We start from the raw sequence: 18338 nt of genomic DNA, 5'->3' as shown, positions 1-18338 counted from the left end.
CATATATTGGGTTTAATAATTCCGGGACCTAGTAGAGAGATGAAAAGAGAAAAAAAACTCGTTTCTTTAGTAAGTAAATGCTTATAATCTTTTAGATTTGTGTTTAAGAATCCACTGCTCTATGTAGCACCCTTCTCCTGATTTCTAAGTGTTTATGACCACTTCAGTAATAGGTCTAGGTAAAACAAAGTGTTCCTTGATGCAAAATTGACACTTGTTGTTACCTATCCTCAAACAAAAGTGTACTTTTCTCAATCAGCCACAGATTCTAAGAAAATGATGTGCTAAGCTCATCCTGTTATGTATGGCTAACTTATCAGTTAATCATATCAGAAACACATGTAAAGGAAACATTATGTAAAACAGGTTCCTCATGCTAAGAACTTTCATGTTACATTAAAAAGGTTTCTGTGCCAGGAATGTTATCAGTAAGAAAAATTATTCATGCTACAGAATTTATTGGTCTTCTTCATAAGTTTATTATTCAACAATTTTCCCCTACCTGGACCACAAACTATGTGGTTATTTTCTTCCTACTAATAACCATCAATATTTCTGGACATTGGTTGAGGATCACAAGTTACCATTTATGATTTGAGTTTTGTCACTATACTCATGTCTACTGTCGCATATTCTGTCTTCCTGATGATGCAAGTTTTTTACTTCATAGAATTCCATGCCTCAACACTGAGTGCTGTGAACATAGTACTACTTATATAATGGTTGTGGGGAAATGAAGGAATGATGAGTGGTCAATAAGAGAACTAACTTACATGCTGTAGTAAGCTTTGAAGTTAGAGCCTAGGTTAAAGTTGTCTGACTTTTTTTTTTTTATGTAGGTACATGGCTGTTGAATACGTGGTAGTGGTGATGGGGGGTGGGTCACTGTTTTGTTAGAAGCCAATTATTTTCCATGTGAAAAGGTCATGGAACGATTGAATAGGCAAATGCTGGACTTTTCTAACCACTGGGAAAAGGTATCTCCCTATACAGGGAAATGGGAAGCAATGTTAACAAAGAAAGGGGAAAACATTGGGATATTGTCTGTGTATGAACAAAGCCTGGAATTGTTCCCCCAGGGCAGTTCATTGAAACTCCCTCACAACATAAATGACAAAGAGCAGAGCATGAAGGCAGGAAACAAGAAATGAATAAACAATAACAACAAAACAAACAACAATAATAAAAACAATATCGAGAGGGAAACTTTGCCATACAGAAATTCTGGGATGCAAAGAGAACCCAGAGCAAAGTGTGATCTCTAACCCTGTTACTGGTTGCTTGCATTTTTAACTCTGTGGTACCTTTTTTTTTTTTAACCATCCTTGATCAAAGCTGTATAGATATTACAGATATTTATTTTTTATTTATTTTTTTCGAGACAGGGTTTCTCTGTGGCTTTGGAGGCTGTCCTGGAACTAGCTCTTGTAGACCAGGCTGGCCTTGAACTCACAGAGATCCGACTGCCTCTGCCTCCCATGTGCTGGGATTAAAGGTGTGTGACACCACCACCCAGCTTTTTTACAGATATTTTTTTTAAACAAAATCTACAGGTGATTTATAATTATGATCAATTCTTCTACCCAAAAGCCTCAGTTCAGATCAATAACACCAAGTTTAGCTTTCATACATTTCCTATCATGGAGTGCCTTATATAGACATTTATGAACTTACTCAGTTTCTAAAGAGGAATGACATCATGCTCCCTGGGAGGAAAGGAAGCACATTGCTGTAACGAGAAAAGTGAAATGATCCAGATACCAATATTGGGGTTCAAGATTCAAGCTGAAGATCAGAAAAGCCAAGTCCTGGGCCACTATCTCTTACCACTACCTCAGGCTGAATGGGTTGATTCTGGTACCTCTCCTCAGCATGGGTGAAGAATCCTGAGACTGAATGTCTTCCTATCCTCAATGTGCTGGAAAATGAATGCCCTATACTGAGCCTTTGCTCCTGTTCTATGTGCCTCCCTAGTGCTAGCATTAAAGGCATGTAATCCCAGGTGCTGAGATCATTTTTATGTGAGTTGTTTTCCTTTAGTTCCGGATCAATCTGGCATCAATCTGGGTGGCCTTGAATGAATAGAGATCTGTCTACCTGTTAATCCTAAGTTCTAGGATTAAGGGTATGTACCACCACCTCCTAGCTTCTGGCTGCTGGCTTCTTTGGCTTGTGGCTAACTTTCCTTTGTGAATCTTCAGGCAAGCTTTAATAAATTATAAATAATGTATCACCACACATTGCATTGCCACTCTGATCACTGTCAAAAATCTGATGTCAATCACACATAGAGAGCCCTTAATAACAAGTGAGCCTTAAATTTTCTCACCATACAAGTGAACTCTATACTTTGGGTCACATATGGCAAGCAATTAGGAGAACTATCCAAGAAACAGATAACAGTCAACTTCATATAGTCAGGTTCTTGATGAGCATTAGTGAGATACGTCAAAGAATCCTTCAAGGTTAGAAGGCAATAGAAGATTTAACTATTACTCTAGAGGGATGGAGGGGGTGGCAAACATTTCATATATAATGAAGGAGCAGAAATGGTGGAAGAAGAGGAGCAGCAGGAGGAGGAGAAAATGATATCAGAAACAGCAAGAGTGTTCTCTGAGTATCTGGACTATCAAGTCTGTGCAGTATGAAAATCTTGCAAACACTCCTACTTCTAGGTATATCATGGCTTTATGTGGCCAGCCAAGTTATCATATGACACTCATCCATCAAGAGTGGCTATACATCTACTCATCCATTCATGCCCCAACTTTATATTGACGACTTCTTTGAGTTCAAGAAACAGGGGGAAAAAAAGATAGCTGCATCATCACAAAGCATTAGGATCACAGGAGGTTAGCTGACCACAAGCTGTGAGTCAATCAAAGGGGTTAAGATGGAGACCAGTGCTGAGCTGCTTAGTTCAGGTATTTTCTTCATCTCTCTCCTGCTGATTGGTTTTGTTTTTTGTTTTTTGTTTTGTTGTTGGCATTTCACTAGCTATTGTTCCATCAAAGTGCTGAAATGCCAGTTGAGGAGTGATTGCTGAGATCCCCGTATGCGCCCAGCATCAGGAGGACTGTAAGGTAGGATTGAACTCAGAGAAGTGATTCTACAGTGGCAGTCACACAAAACCATGTTTTAGTAAACAAGCCTGAGTTGTCAGATTCCCTCCACAAGGGAGGAGGCATTGATCATTTACTGCCACTAGATGGCGACAACTATTTTCATTTTTTAAGGAAAAAAAAAAAAAAAACCCAAAAAACAAAAAACCTTTTCTATGTACTAGCCAAGCCACATTCAAGTAAAAATTGTTACTTAGCATGACTATTTATAAAACTATTAACTTAATAATTATTCAATCATTAGTAAGTCAACATCACTGTGAGGTACATTTGGGCCAATTTTTTAAAAATTTACTAATACAAGATATATATATATATATATATATATATATATATATATATATGGTAATACAAGTATGAAAACAGTAGGATTAAAATAACTGATAAAAGTGTATTATAAATCAATTTTACACATATCTTAATATTTTGGCAAAATTAGTTTTAAAAAATATAGTCTTTGTTTTTAGGAGGACTGTTTCAACGTGAAACTAAAAAGTTGTAATTTCAAACACATTTTAAACTTTCACTAGATCATTGCAATTATATATAACAAAAACAATTGTAAATTATAAAACTGGATAGTAATCACTAAACTAACACGTGTTTAGTTATAGTCTATATAAAAATGATGTATTTAGTTTTATATAGTTTGATTGACAAAATTGAGATGCAGGACACGCTTTTGGCATGCGGTTTCAGAGTGTTATACACATCTTTAAAGGAAAGAACATAAAGTATTCTTACCCAATAAAAGAGACTCATAATACTCAAATAAGGTTTACATGGAAATAAAATAGAAGTATTTCCCTATCTCCACTGAAAGCTTTCAAATGGTTCTGGAATGAACACAGCCTACATCTTTACATCAAGAGGATTGAAAATCAAATAAGGCACAATAATAAAGTCAGAGTCCCCAGAGAAGACATAGAAAGTGCAATGCCCTGGATGAATATGTAACAATTACTCCAGAAAGAAAATGAAAATAACAGGTTTATGGCATGAACACAATGACTTTTAAATTCTAAGTCCCCCTGTCACATCAGCCCCCAAATTAATAATGTGCTGCTTATTTGGCTATCGTTATGTTTCTTTCGTTTTTAATCATTTTCAAGTAGGACTCACCCGGATGTCAGCCAGGGTGCTCTGTCTAATTTCAACAAGCTTTTGAAACTTCTTGTCCTCTTCAAAGATTCTCTCTTCACAGCGCTGCTTCTCTAGCATGAAATGGTCATACACACCCTGCGAGTGTTCCTTATCAAATCTCAGCTTGATGAACTCCTCCCTGTGTGGAAAGAGTTTCACATGTTAACTCAGTGCTTATATAAGGAAAAATACTAGGTTTTTAGAGGCATCAGAAGTCAATGAGACAGTAGTGTCAAGAGTAAGCAATTGCTAATGCTGGCTGAGCTATGATCAGAACACAGAAGAATCACAAAATCATAGCATGATCACAGGGCATTTAGTCAGGTATTCTGTCATAGTAATGCCATAATATCTAATACAAAGTCCCAATAAGATTTGTAGCCTACTCATACTCAGGCTAAATTTATAAATTTAGTGTCACTTGTATGATTTCAGATCTCATTATAGAAAGTTGTAAGCCACTATGTGGTTCCTAGAAATTGAACTCGGGTCCTTAGAATATCAGACAGTGTTCTTAACCACTGAGCCATCTTTCCAGCCCAGTGTTTAATAATTTAAACAATGTGCTTCCATCCTTCCTTCCTTCTTTCCTTCTTTCTTTCTTTCTTTCTTTCTTTCCTTCCTTCCTTCCTTCCTTCCTTTTTTCCTTCCTTCCTTCCTTCCTTCCTTCCTTCTTTCCCTCCTTCTTCCCTCCCTTCCTTCCTCTCTCTCTCCTGCCCTGTGTCTCTCTTTCCTTTTTTTTTTTTTTGAAAAAGGCTTTCTCTGTGGAACAGCCCTGCCTGTAACTTGCTTTGTAGACCAGGCTGGCCTTGAACTCACAAGGATTCACCTACCTCTGCCTCCCAGTGCTTGGATCAAAGTCATGTGCTGCCACCACCACCCACTTTTCCCTGCTTTCTTACATGATATGACAAAGATAAATTAGTCTTTTGCAGATAATAGCTATATGACCATCATCAGAAAAGTCCTCTAGGGTGGACTGACTTGACTCCACTAGAGAGTATCTGGTTATAGACTACACATAGTTCTTTGTTTGATTGTTGGTATTTTATTCATGTATGTACATGTGCATGTGTGTGCACATGAGTGTTTGGGGTGTGGTATACATGGATGTGAGTGCAGGCTTTTGAGTAGAGGGCAGAGGCGCTCCTGTACTAGGACTGGGAATTGAACTTGGCCTGTCAGGTATATACAGCAAGTGTTTTTAGCCATTGAGCCATCTTCAAGGCCCACTTTTAATTTTTTTAGCAAATTATCTCCCATGTGCTGACTGTGCTAATATTTTTGTGGGCTATAAAGCTACCATTCCTAATGTGATCAGTCACTTACCCTCCCATCATTGTTGAAGATTATTTTATAATATTTAACAAAAAAGGAAACAGAAATGACATGAATATAGGAGGAGATCACTCATTCTACATGAGGACACATGGACACTCCATAGGCTTGAGAGCACCATCATCCAGGAGCCAAGGACACTTTTCACTGAGAGCATCCCTGATTGATGAGGGAGGCTCTTAAGAGGCCACTGAAGAAGGGAGATGTGAATAATGATAGATTGTATAGAATATCTGTTTCTAAATGCTTCCCTCAAAACTGTAAATCTACAATGTTAGGGGGAAACTATAAATTATTAAATAGAGCTCAAAAGTACTAAAAATGTGTAGAATTAATGAAAGATAATATTAATATCAGAAAGAAAAGTTTACATATGTGGAAAAGGAGAATTAGCCTCAGTTCTCAGTTATTAAAATAAGAATAAACCCAGGAGGAAAGTAAAGAATGAAAGCAACTAATAATTGTCCTCATATAAATAAAAAATGGTTAAATACCATCTGTTATCACACACTTCAGATAAAATTCTGAGGGAAATTATGAAGCATCTTAATAAATTTTAAATATGGGAATCTGATTTTATTAATATTTAGTAAATAAGTCTACTAATTTGACAAACTTACTTCAACTTCTCAAGTATCTCTTCATAAGTTATCTTTTCCAGTTTCATCGATGTTATCTCATTACTCAGTTCCTTGCTTTTTTCAATGAGAACAACTGTTTTTTGTTTAGTTATCTCAATTTCTTGATGTATTAGTGAGCCTTTGCCCTTAAAAAAAAAACAAAAAGAAAAGAAAACTTCAAAGAAGTGTTTGTTTTAACAGTTAGATTTTCCAATCCTTTCAACTCAGAAACATCTACACAAGCTACATTGACAATAAAAGAGCAATGCTGTAGGTGAAAAAGTTGTACAGACTATAAAAGATTAGCGGTCCCTTAAGAAGGTAGATGAACATGTGAGCATGTGTTCTTCACGTGACCAGATGAGCTTCCTAAAAGGCTAGAATCTTAGCTTTCTGTCCCACCCATCTCCACACTAGCCTGTGCTCACGCCACACATCCTAAAATACTCAAGCTTGTTGTGGTCAAGATGCACGAGCATAGCTCTGGTTCTCAGGGCTAAACTTGGCCACAAACACAGGTGCTCTCATATTTCAAATGACACAAAACAGCATTTCTTCAGCACAAGCTCCCGTGGTGATTCCGGGAAATTCATTCTAAGCTGAGGTGTCTTTTAGGTGTGCGGGCATACATTAAGCTGTTGTAAAATTAAGAAACTTTAGCCTCCTCCATACCATTGCCCCCAATAAAAACAGGGTTAACATGTTTATGCTGGCAAAACAGAGTGGAGAATTACCATGTTACTGGCCAAAGCTGACTAAAGTAAATTCTTTGTATGCATGACCAAAATAACAAGGATGAAGAAGGAATGGCTTTAGGTTTCTAAATGAAGATGCTTTCCAATACTAATGTTTTTCTAGTAAATGGCTGAAAAATTTTAAAATTGTACATTTAATTAAATTTTAATCTTTTAAAAATAGTAACCTGTATTACCAAAATCATACCTCATTATTATAATAATTCATTTTAATGATTCAAAGTATTATCTGAATATACTTTCTAGTTGGTAAACGTATTTCTGATAAATGATTTTTGTAAATTAAAAAATTCAGATTATATTAGATTTAGAGCTGAAACCTTTTGTAATCCTTCCTCTCACTTCCCCTTCCTTGTCTGTCCCCCTTCCTTCCTTTCTCTGCCTCCTCTCCTTTTTCTTTTTTCCTGTTTTAGGGCACTCACATTAGTGTAACAAAATGGAATGGAATGAGTAATTTATAAACAGTGCACATTTACTTCTTTCAGTACAATGGGCTGAGAAGTTCAGGAATAAAGCAAGCAGATTTGGCATCTGCTAGGGGCTCCCTTCTTTTCAAAGATTCTATATATTCTTGCTGTGTGCTCACATGGGGAAAGGATTGAGCTTGGTCCCCTTGGATGGCTTTCTAAAGGCATTGATCCCAGCCACTTCGGTGGATCCTCATGATTTTACCAGCTGGCTCAGGTTTTTTTTTAAGCAACACCCCAGCAGCAGAGATTCTTTCCAGAGAAGAATTACAGGCAGGAGTACCAACGTTCTTCTTCTAAAGGGCCTTTCTATCCTTCCTCCTTTCACCTTCCTTTTGCATCATTGCTTCCTAGGAGCTCCAAGTAGAGACCGATGTTTGAGTCCAGAGAGCAGCAGATTCTTGCATAGATCCAGCATGAGTTTTGGGTGGCATTGGGATGTTTTCCTGCTAACAGGTGTGTGCCTTGCAGACTAGAGCAATGGGAAAGACAGGTTACATGGATGGTGTGTGTGTGTGTGTGTGTGTGTGTGTGTGTGTGTGTGTGTGTGTGTGTGTGTGTGATGTGTGTGCAGAGCCCATTTAGTGAGAGCAATTCAAATACAAGGCACCCCCTTACAATTATATTTGCCTTATGAGTTTTCATTTATATAAGAAATTATAAGTTGAAAATTGAATTCCTCACCTCCCTTTTTGTGAGTTCCTTACGGCTTCTCTTGCTCTTTTTTCGTAATGTTTTCTTTGTTTCCTCTACTTTCTTTTTAACATGCTCTTTCTTCTCTCGTATGTCTTGAAGCATCTAGAAGACACTCAGATTTTAAGTCATATAACATCTGTGATTCACTTACCATGCTTTAGATAAACACTACTATGTAGTGATTATCTTAATAATCACAATATTTATTTTAACATGAAAGGAAAGATTCACTGCCTATGAGTTATAAACTATGGCACCTTTAATCCCAATATTATATTTGAATTCTCTAAGTCATGGGAAGTCTAATCTGTGTCAGTCAAATAAGCAACAAGGATGAACATACATAGAAATTATAATATTTCATTATAATGTTTCAACTAAAATTGAAAATGCACAAAAGCTTATTCTTCCACAGAACTTGTGCTAAATGGCTAGTTCTTATACTTTATTAGCTATCAAAGCATAAAATGAGTGATATGCAACTAGAATATATAAATCTAGACTATTAGAATGTGAAGGGAAACAAAAGTCATTAATCATTGATAGGATTCATTATACTCAGACAATGACATTGAGATGTTTGCTATAATTAATAAATCTTCAATCATTAGTGTAAGAGAGAGTCATGTTAAAACCAGTTATCCTTCTAGGTTTAGTACTTGTTATGTGTTTGTCGTGTGTGGGGGGCTCCATTTTGAAGTCTACACTTGATCAAATTGGTTAGGTTCAAGCTTTCTGTAGTTTATAATACAAGAAACCCCCTTCTGGACTATTTCATAGGGAGACTTTGAAAGTTGAAATAGATATTTTTAACAGTAATACTTTGTAACTCACATTTTAAAAACAAAGACATTTTGAAAATTATTAATAACCAGAGGTCCAAATTTACACCCTCATTTGCAAAAGAATAAAAAAAAACCCGAAAAGTTGCCAGTTTCCCTGAAGAATATGTGTGTCCTCTTTGCAGGGAAAGACAAGAATATATCACTCTTGCCACACCCACCACTTCTCTGAAAGATAAACGATAGGATGTCCACATATTTTTCTGTGTCCCCTCCTCTTTGGGAAGGGCCAGCAATATCAGTTACTGACAGAAACTTGTAGTTTTGAAAATATTTTACTCACATTTACCTTATTTTTCACCCTAGCTGCCTTGACTCTTACATGCACCAAAAACTTACCAGGAAAATGTCAAGATGCCTCATATTTTATATTCAAGTCAACATAGTTTTATCATCCCATTAAGAAGTAGTAGAGGTTGAATTGAGTGCTATGTCCTGGGCAGTCTCACTAGGTAAGTCACTGGTTACTCAATTTCAGGACTGCTTGCCCTAAGTATAGTGTAAGATAGATTATAGAGTTGTAGGGTTCTTCAGTGGATCAATAGTGTGATCATGAAAGAGTAACTTGGAGGGTTTGTGATTTTCCTATAAGAAATCATGCATTTCTATACCATATCTTTACATACATTACTTTAAAACCTAAATATTCCTGAAAGTAAGTTATTAGTTATGCATCAGTGCTTATGTAGTGAATTATTGTAGATGCTTACAGTCGAGTGTTGTCGGTGGACAAGTCGGACTCCTACAGCGTCTTCTTCTATGTGGTGCAGTGTTGACTCTGCTTCTGACAAAGCCAACGAGTACAATGCTTTCCTTCTCATATATTCCTGCATCTCTACATAGTGATTTTCTTCAATGTTATACAAGTTTTTCTGCCGGTCAAGATAGCAAATCATTCATTTGGTTGTTAATTACACACATCTTTATTAAGACCAATTCAGTGCTATGGTTTGAAAATCAAGTACTACAGTCCCTCTTGGAAAAGCAAGGGGTGATGCTATATAGTATTTTAAGCAGCATGTGGCAATAGAACAAATTTGAGAGAGAGAAAAAAAAACAAGTAGTCAAGAAACATCAAATATTCCCAATCCCTCATTGGAGAACAGTGAGAGTGCATGCTAACGACACACACTTGATGTATCTTATTGTTGCAATGGAAGACAAAATGGACCAATGAGTGGGAAGATTATAGGAAATTATTAGGCAAAAATGAATTATATAACTATGGAAATATTGATAAAATATCTATAAAATATACCCCCAAAGAGAAAAATATCTATAAAAAGTCAGGGAAGACACCCTCAAACTTGTCGTTGCTTTGTAGAGTGAGATTAAGGATGCCAAGAAGTGCACATTACAAGAATATGAACTTCTTTTTGCCTTGTGATTTTAATTTTCCTATCACAACAATCCTAACTTCACCTACGAGCATTTCTAAGGGGAAGCATTGTGGAATAGAACAGAATATCAAAGCTTGGTTCCAAAGGATAAGCAAGATCGAAAAACTGAACTTGGTTTGGCTAGTTATCACACTTTCATTTCAAATTGTGAATGTAGAAATATCATAGACCATGTTTTTTTTTTTTTTCAGGGTTAAATAAAGAAATCCCAGTAAGAGACAGTAAAAGTAAAGAAAAACGTAACATCATCAGAAAGCAAACTAAAGAGACAGTTAGGAATTAGAGCCCACTGCCCTTTCACTAGACTGGCAGAAATTCCCATTAAGCCACAAAATGAGATATGTGCATGGGAGGTCAGTTTTTTTATGCATGATCAGACTTTCTAGTTGTACACAGAGGCCAACTGTCATCAGCTAAGAGAGAAAAGTGCTGGCTTGCAAACCAAGCGGTGACAAAAGATGCCTCATTACAGGCAAATTTAAAATGCTAAGTAAAATGCAAATTAAAGGAGGAAGGAAAGAGGAAGCCAAATTAGTCTTACCAGACGCTCATTGCAAGAAATCATTTCACTTCGAGTGAGCTTCTTCAGGAAATCTTCTCTGTTCTGTGTGTCACAAAAGTTATCACATGGGGACTTTATTCACAGAATATTTGAGAGTAAGTTTTAACAGCATTTACTAATAAAAGATTCAGTTTACTTGTACCAGAATAAAGAGCAAAACAGCCAATAGGATTTGCATATAATAATTATTTTTAAAGGACTTGATATTATTTAAGGTAAAACATTTAAATTATATACCAGGAGGATTTGGTTTCATCTAGGTTATATTTTACAGTCCTGAACTTAAAAAAAAAATTCAAAAAGTAAAATCTAGACTGTCCTTGGCGCAACTCCCCCCAAGAAAAATGGACTCCTTTTACTATTACTTTCCAGAATAAACACTTGGAATGTTGAAAGCAGAATAGATAGAATCAAGTGTGATGCTTGCACAATGTGATTAGAGTCCTCACTTGACTAGAGCAATTGCATTATTTTCCCAAAAAAAAACATTATTCTTTGAAAGGTAGTAGTCAATAGGGGAAGGAAGCAGCTTTCCTTTGCTCCCTGGATAATGGTTTTAATTGTTTGGTATAGCTTTAAAATAACACAAACCATTGGAAGTCACTCTCTAGGTCCTTCTTCCTTGTGATTATACTGGAGTTCTATATCTGAGAGAGGAGTTGGTCTATCTTCATGCTGCTCCCCAGATTCAAAAGAGATCCATGAGTTTGCAAAGAGAAATCACAGAGATTCTTAAAGATTTGTGGATTCCCCACTTTGATGCTGACCCTATATCCAGGTCTACAGAGACAATTAAAAACAAGAGAGCATACAGGCTCATCTTCCAACTGAAACAACTACCAGATTAGGTTCATCTTTTCTTTCCTTCTTCTTCTTCTTCTTCTTCTTCTTCTTCTTCTTCTTCTTCTTCTTCTTCTTCTTCTTCTTCTTCTTCTTCTTCTTCTTCTTTTCTTCTCCTTCTCCTTCTCGTTCTTCACCTCCTCCTCCTCCTCCTCCTTCTCCTTGTCATCCTCCTCCTTCCAATTAGTAAAGGACATTAAGTGCACTTTTAAACCACTGACTGTATTGTGGATGGATTACTTTGATTTTTTTTCCTCAAAATTCATTCATTTTTCAGCGTTTATTTTTAAGTTGTGAATTCCTGAAAGAATAAATCAGGGTTTATTCTGAATTTAAGCCTCTTTGTTCAGATGTGTTAGTATTGTATAAAAAGAGCTTGTGGCTGCAAAGGGGAAAGATTAGGCAGTGTATGAGAAACTTTAAAGTAGACAAGGAGTCTGAGACCAGCAGAGTAAGCACTGTTGTCCTGAACGAGGGGGTACCAGGGACATAGATCAATGAATAAAACTACTGCATGTAAGAATAAGGACCTGACATCAGACCCTGAGTGCAGGTAAAATGTTGGGCAAAGTGATTGGTGCATGCTTGTAATCCCAGTGATGAGGAGGTGGGGACAGGTAGATCCCTGCCCCTTGGTAGCCAGCCAGTCTAGCCTACATGGTGAGCTCCAAGCCTGTGAAAAACGCTGTCTTACAAGATAAGGTGAAGGTTCCTAAGAAGAGCAAACTAGGCTTCCACATATACACATACACACACACACACACACACACACACACACACACACACACACGGATCTGCAAAAACATTAATGTGCATGTGCAAAGGAAAAAAATTAAAGAAGGAATGATGTGTCACCATTTCAAATTTGTATTGAAAGTTTCTTTCCAGAGCCTAAGAGAGATTTGCCTAAACTTTCCGTCATGCTTCCAACCTCTGTAATCTAGACTAGTCTCACAGAGAGCATCTAGGGCTGACTAGGTAGCTAGGCTCTCACTTTCTCAGACTCCAGGCTGTAAGAATGCTTCCAGCCACATTCCTTATGGGCTTTCTGGGCCATCATTATCCTTACAAACATAATACAAAAAAAAAAAGAAAAACAAAAAACAAAAAACTGGACCACGGGGCCCCTCACAGCAGCCTAGAGGCTGGATGCTTCCCACAGGGACAGTCACTGTCCTTTCAAATACCATAAAGAGCACAAAAGACAAATGAACTAAGAGGATCCTCTGATCATCAGGCTCTAGGGTATTACAAAAGACTGGGATGACTTATTTTAACATCTAAGATTCTCAGGATGTATTCCTGAAGACTGACTGTGAGCTGCAGGTCAGTCTAAGGGACACCGAGAAGTTGTTTACACCAAATCCTGGGAACATAAGAGGAATGAGGCAGGACTGGACAGGGAGAGAGACAGGCCCAACTGTGATACAGTTTCTACAACTTTCTCAGCCAACACCATACAGAGCCAGGGAGCAAGCAAGGGCCTTCAGATTTGTGCCCAGTTTGACTAAGGGTCCAAGAAGGACCTTTGGTGTATCAGCTCCCAGGTATAAGCTATACAAGGATGGAGGATGTCTTCAAGCAAATGGAGGAATTTAGGTAGTTCTACATAATGAAAAAGACAGAGAAACAGTGAATGCAACTATTTTACTCGAGTTATAGAGATGGCTAGAAAAGGAGCATCTCTACCACATGTGCTCATCTTATGCTAATTTCATAAATAAATATACAAAATAGCTACTAACACCTGGTTTTGTTTGTTTGTATTTTATATCAGAAAGTTAAGACAAATACTTAAATTGTCCAAATACTAAACTAGCAGCTTCCCTGTCCAAGTACTTTGCCCATAGCTGGTTGAATTGGGATGCTAATTCACACAGCCTGATGGGTCTAAAGGACCATGGTTAATGGTTTGGCCTCCTAATGATTTCTAGATTCTTAGGACCTACAAAATGACAGTCAGGTTTCATGTACAGCCACCAGTTCTCTTGTGCAAGTGCAAAGGAAAAAAATTAAAGAAGGAATGATGTGTCACCATTTCAAATGTGTATTGAAAGTTTGTGCCCCTGTTCTCTTGTGCCCCTGTCTTTCAGAGACCAGGGTTATCAGGCTCTCTAGGCAGCAATGTTGTGCTTCTGGAGCCCACTTTAGAGGGTGATGAGAGCTGAAACTGTGACTTGGGGTAAAGAGGTGGCCATTTGCTAGTAACTCCACAGTGGGCTATGAAATGAAGTATGCCCCAAAGTTATGAGCTCTGCAGAGGTGCTCCTGTAATTATGCAACATGAATCATGCAGCTGATGAGAACAGAACCAGGAAGACATGATCACAAATGACTAAGAGGCAGAATTAATGAAAGGGCCAGCATGTGGGATGCTTACTCAAACTCTGATTGCACCATTACTGGAAGAGCTCAAAGGCAGAAGCTGGGGGGTGATGGAGAGCTGCAGGAGTGGTGAAATGCTTCGCTGTTTTAACACTTATTGGGTGCCATTTTTTGAGGATGTGCTGTATCCTACTACTTTCCATGTGTTTTATGCCTCAAGTCCCAGCTTAATTTTGTGTCTGGAAGTTCACTGAAACTTGTGCATGTGTAGAGCAGTGGTTCTCAGCCTTCCTAATGTTGTGAGACTTTAATACAGTTCCTTATGTTACGGTGACCCAAACCATAAAATTGTTATTGCTACTTTATAGCTGTAATTTTGCTAGTGTTATGAATTGTAATATAAATAATTGATACACAGTCTTTCTGATACACAGTCATCATGACTCACAGGTTGAGAACCACTGCAGTGTACATCACCAATGGGGGGTCTTGTAGTATGCACATTATATATGTGTTCACACATTTGTCTTATATGTATGTGTGTATACCATTATTTTTGTAGCTCCTTAGTGACATAGCTAAGGCTAGTCAGTATTCTGTCTAAACAAAAGCTTGAGATGGTCAATTATGAGGAGGAGAGAGCCAGTTCTGCTGATGATCTCAGAGGCTCCTGTCATTATCAATGCACCCCAACCCGTTGCTTTTAGGCCAGAAGCAAGTAGGAACTCTACAGCAGGACCTTGGGCTCTACAGAAGTACACACTTTATATTCAGGAAGCAAAGGAAGAAAGGGCAGGATCCCAGTCTCCTTGGAGGGCACACCTTCAAATGATACAATGATAGACTACATCGAATCCTATCACTTAATCTCTCTACCATCCCATATATGTCATTCTGGAGACCAAACCTTTACCACAGACAGGGACCTTGTGGGGACATCCTAAGCCTAAAATATAGTGGCTACTATTGTGAACTTTCAAAGATGAGAAAATCGAGATCAGTGAGGCCATGCAATTTTTGTCTTCAAAGAAGTCTGGCACCAAAGATGGGTGGACAACACACTTGAGTAGCTGGAGCATTTGACACTAAGCTCCCAGGTGTCTTTCCTCAGCTCCCATCCCTGTGCCTGCTACAGTACTCTCCAAAGGATAATTTACAAAAACAAATGCATTTTTGAGTAGCAAACACTGCTTTTCCTGTGTATGTTAGGGAAGCAAGCAGTTTAGGAGTATTTCAAACTAAAAAGCATAGTTTTAGGATTTCATAGATCATGAGATACTAGGAGTTAATTAAAACGTCATAACCACTTAGACCTCCATTTTAATCAGCAACTTGAGCATGGGTGGAGGGACCAGGCCAGCAAGATATTTTTCCCCTAGACATGGGGAAGCAGGGATATAGTGGGAAGACCAAGAGACAAACTAGCCTTGAGGATGCAGCAAGGTTTCATGGAGAAAGGAGGATGGGGTGGGGGCAAGGGGTGACAAAGGAAGCCTGCCTTCTCTTGGAAGATGCCTGTAAGCCACCCACACTCAGTCTGTACATTCTTCCGATTGTAAGGTCACTGGAAAGCAAAGGAGAGCCCAGAAAACTGCTCTATCACATTTGAGCAAATATCTGCTGGACAAACGTTGCACACTAGCTCAAAATATGCAGCTGATTACCTACTAAGTACCAGGGGATTGGTCTGCACCGACATATTGGCTGATGCTGAAACAAAGGATCAGACCTAATACCACTAGTGATGAGCAAAATAGTGTATGTCATGTGATTTCAACCTGCTTATCCAAAACAGTGTTATGATGATGCCACATTCCTCTCTAGGACGTCTCACCTGAATTGAACTGGGGACTGGACAAAATAAATAAGTTTATATCAAGAGAAATTCTGTGTAGAACCTGGCCTTTGACCTTTAAATGTTCATGGGATGAAAGATCCTTGCTTTTATTTGTGTGAATGTGTGTCTGTACCTGAGTGTTCAGTTCCTGGAGAGAAGAGGGAGAGGGCAGCAGGTGTTCTGGAACTGGAGTTATCGGCACCAGCGAGCCCTGGAGTGGGTGTTGGGAATCGAATTCTGATCCTCTGGAAGATCAACAAATTCCCTTAGGCATCTGTCTGAGCACACCAACCCACCTCCTTTTAATGTTGGAGACCAAGACTGGGGAAGACTTGAAGTTTTAATAGACAAGTGCACCTTGCAGCGCTCATCACACACCAACCAAATGAACCAAAACCTCTTGCGTGTTGGTCTCTTAACTGTAGCTGTTACTGTTTGAACTCTGACTTAAGACTTGTTGCTGGGCCTTGTGTTTTTTGGCAGCTTGAGAAAAGTTAAGCTTTATCAGTAGAGGGCAGTGGAGGGACAAGTAAAGTCTTGGCAAAGGTTACACACCCTTCTTCCTACAGGGAGTTGATTGGCTTTTTTCTTTTCTTTCTTTTCTTTTCTCTTCTTTTCTCTTCTTTTCTCTTCTTTTCTCTTCTTTTCTCTTCTTTTCTCTTCTTTTCTCTTCTTTTCTCTTCTTTTATCTTCTTTTATCTTCTTTTCTCTCCTCTCTCCTCTCCTCTCCTCTCCTCTCCTCTCCCCTCCTCTCCTCTCCTCTCCTCTCCTCTCCTCTCCTATCCATTTCTTCTCTTTTCTTTTTTCCTTCCTCCTATAAGGATTCCGGGGCTTTTGAGGCTTTTTTGCCCATAATCTACATTTAACTGCCTTCGGGTTCGGCCAGCAATTAGCAGATGCGGTGCCCTCCACAGAAACGTGGACACTGGTGCAGTGAGGTCTCCCTGGTGGGACAGCCGCCTCCTCTGTGCCCATCCCACTACAGGACTTTAGCCCACTGCTTCAGGCGGTGACTGTGCCTAAATTTGCAATTACTGAGTTCTTCAGGGGCCGGGTCAGAGAAATTTCTGGTACAGGGCGAGATGGTAAATATTTTAAGCTGTGAGGGCTATAGGATCTCTGTCGCAGCTCATCAATTCTGGTTTTGGAGAAAAGGAATAAAGAAATCCAAATTTCACTTCAAAGGACAGGTAAGGAGCCTTGAATTTAAAAGAGACTACAGCCTCTGGGATTCTGGCAAGGGTTCACTGCCAACCTGCTTGCTGCCTGGTTTTAGCAGCCAGAAACCAGAAGGTGGCAGCAGAGAGCTGTGATACTGCTAGAGACTACTCCAGAATAAAGACCCGTGAACACTATAGGTTAATAGGTAAGCTGTGTGTCTGGAAACCCAAGCAAAAAGGGGAATGTCAGCCTTCATTTACCTAATAGTGATGAACAGGAGTTAAAAAGAATGTCGCAGGACTCATAAGATTTGAAGTCAATTTGAGATTTATGAAAAAAATAGCTGGTCTGAAAAAATTGGGTAAGACAGAACTGCCTCTTGCCACAATGAGTCAGGATGCTTCATGGTGGGCCTGACGTCAACATAAAGTCTGGTGATGGCCCAAACTGGCTCTACCTAATTACGATATTGACCATATCTTTATCCTTCATTAGCCTTAGGTTGTCAGGTCTCAGCCAAATACAGTAACACCCACATTGAACTTCTGTATACATAATCAGTAACCCTGTATACAGGACATCTGATTTGGAGCCTAATTCCATCTAATAAATAGAATATTCTAGAAAGAAATAGGAGAAACATAAAGACCATTCCATAGAGGGGGAGTCACTTTTACTGCTGTTTAGGCTGAAAAAATTAATCTTAATAATGAGGACATTTAAATGCTTACAAAACTTGTAGAGTGTAAACAATACACTGTAAACAGTAGCTGTTTATTGAAAGCCTAGTATGTCAGGTAAATAATAAAAAGCATCTATTTGCCTCACAATAATTTTATAGAAAAGGGATTTCACTATCCAAATTTCATATATGTGGCAAACTGATATTTGGTAATGATGATGCAATATTTTAACAGTTGATTTGCTAAGCCAAGATGGCCACTGAGTGACTAACAGGTAGGCAAAAGTGAACAAAGCAGATGCATCAGACAGATTGACACATAAGTGGAACCAATAGTGCAGGTTACATGCGGTTTCACCATGTCGCTAAAGGCATGTTGTTCAAAACCTGAGGAATTTTTCATAGAGTTTTTCCACCTAATATGATTGGACTTTGCTTATCTGTAATCTACTGAGAACTGGGGGAAAAGAAAACAAAACTAGATTCAGTAGTCTCCTGCAGCTTTAGAAGGGAGGATCAAAAATTTTCGCTGGCAAAGATTTTGAGAC

The 18338-nt window shown here is 38.4% G+C and overlaps 1 protein-coding gene across 1 annotated transcript in view; it reads right to left on the bottom strand.

The window, feature by feature from the left end:
- Ccdc178 (coiled-coil domain containing 178) overlaps positions 1-18338 on the bottom strand; it is a 345282-nt gene that overhangs the window by 216093 nt on the left and 110851 nt on the right. The window contains exons 14-18 of the mRNA XM_035438744.1: positions 10925-10987; positions 9694-9855; positions 8130-8243; positions 6224-6369; positions 4245-4404 (exon numbers count right to left, since the gene is read on the bottom strand). Coding sequence (XP_035294635.1) covers positions 4245-4404; positions 6224-6369; positions 8130-8243; positions 9694-9855; positions 10925-10987 — 645 coding nt within the window. The remainder of the gene's footprint in view (positions 1-4244; positions 4405-6223; positions 6370-8129; positions 8244-9693; positions 9856-10924; positions 10988-18338) is intronic.

This window comes from Cricetulus griseus, chromosome 2 (assembly GCF_003668045.3).
Source record: "Cricetulus griseus strain 17A/GY chromosome 2, alternate assembly CriGri-PICRH-1.0, whole genome shotgun sequence".
Classification (NCBI taxonomy): domain Eukaryota; kingdom Metazoa; phylum Chordata; class Mammalia; order Rodentia; family Cricetidae; genus Cricetulus; species Cricetulus griseus.
The sequence above is the reverse complement of the archived record's forward strand: the minus strand, read 5'-3'. Positions and strand labels throughout refer to the sequence as shown.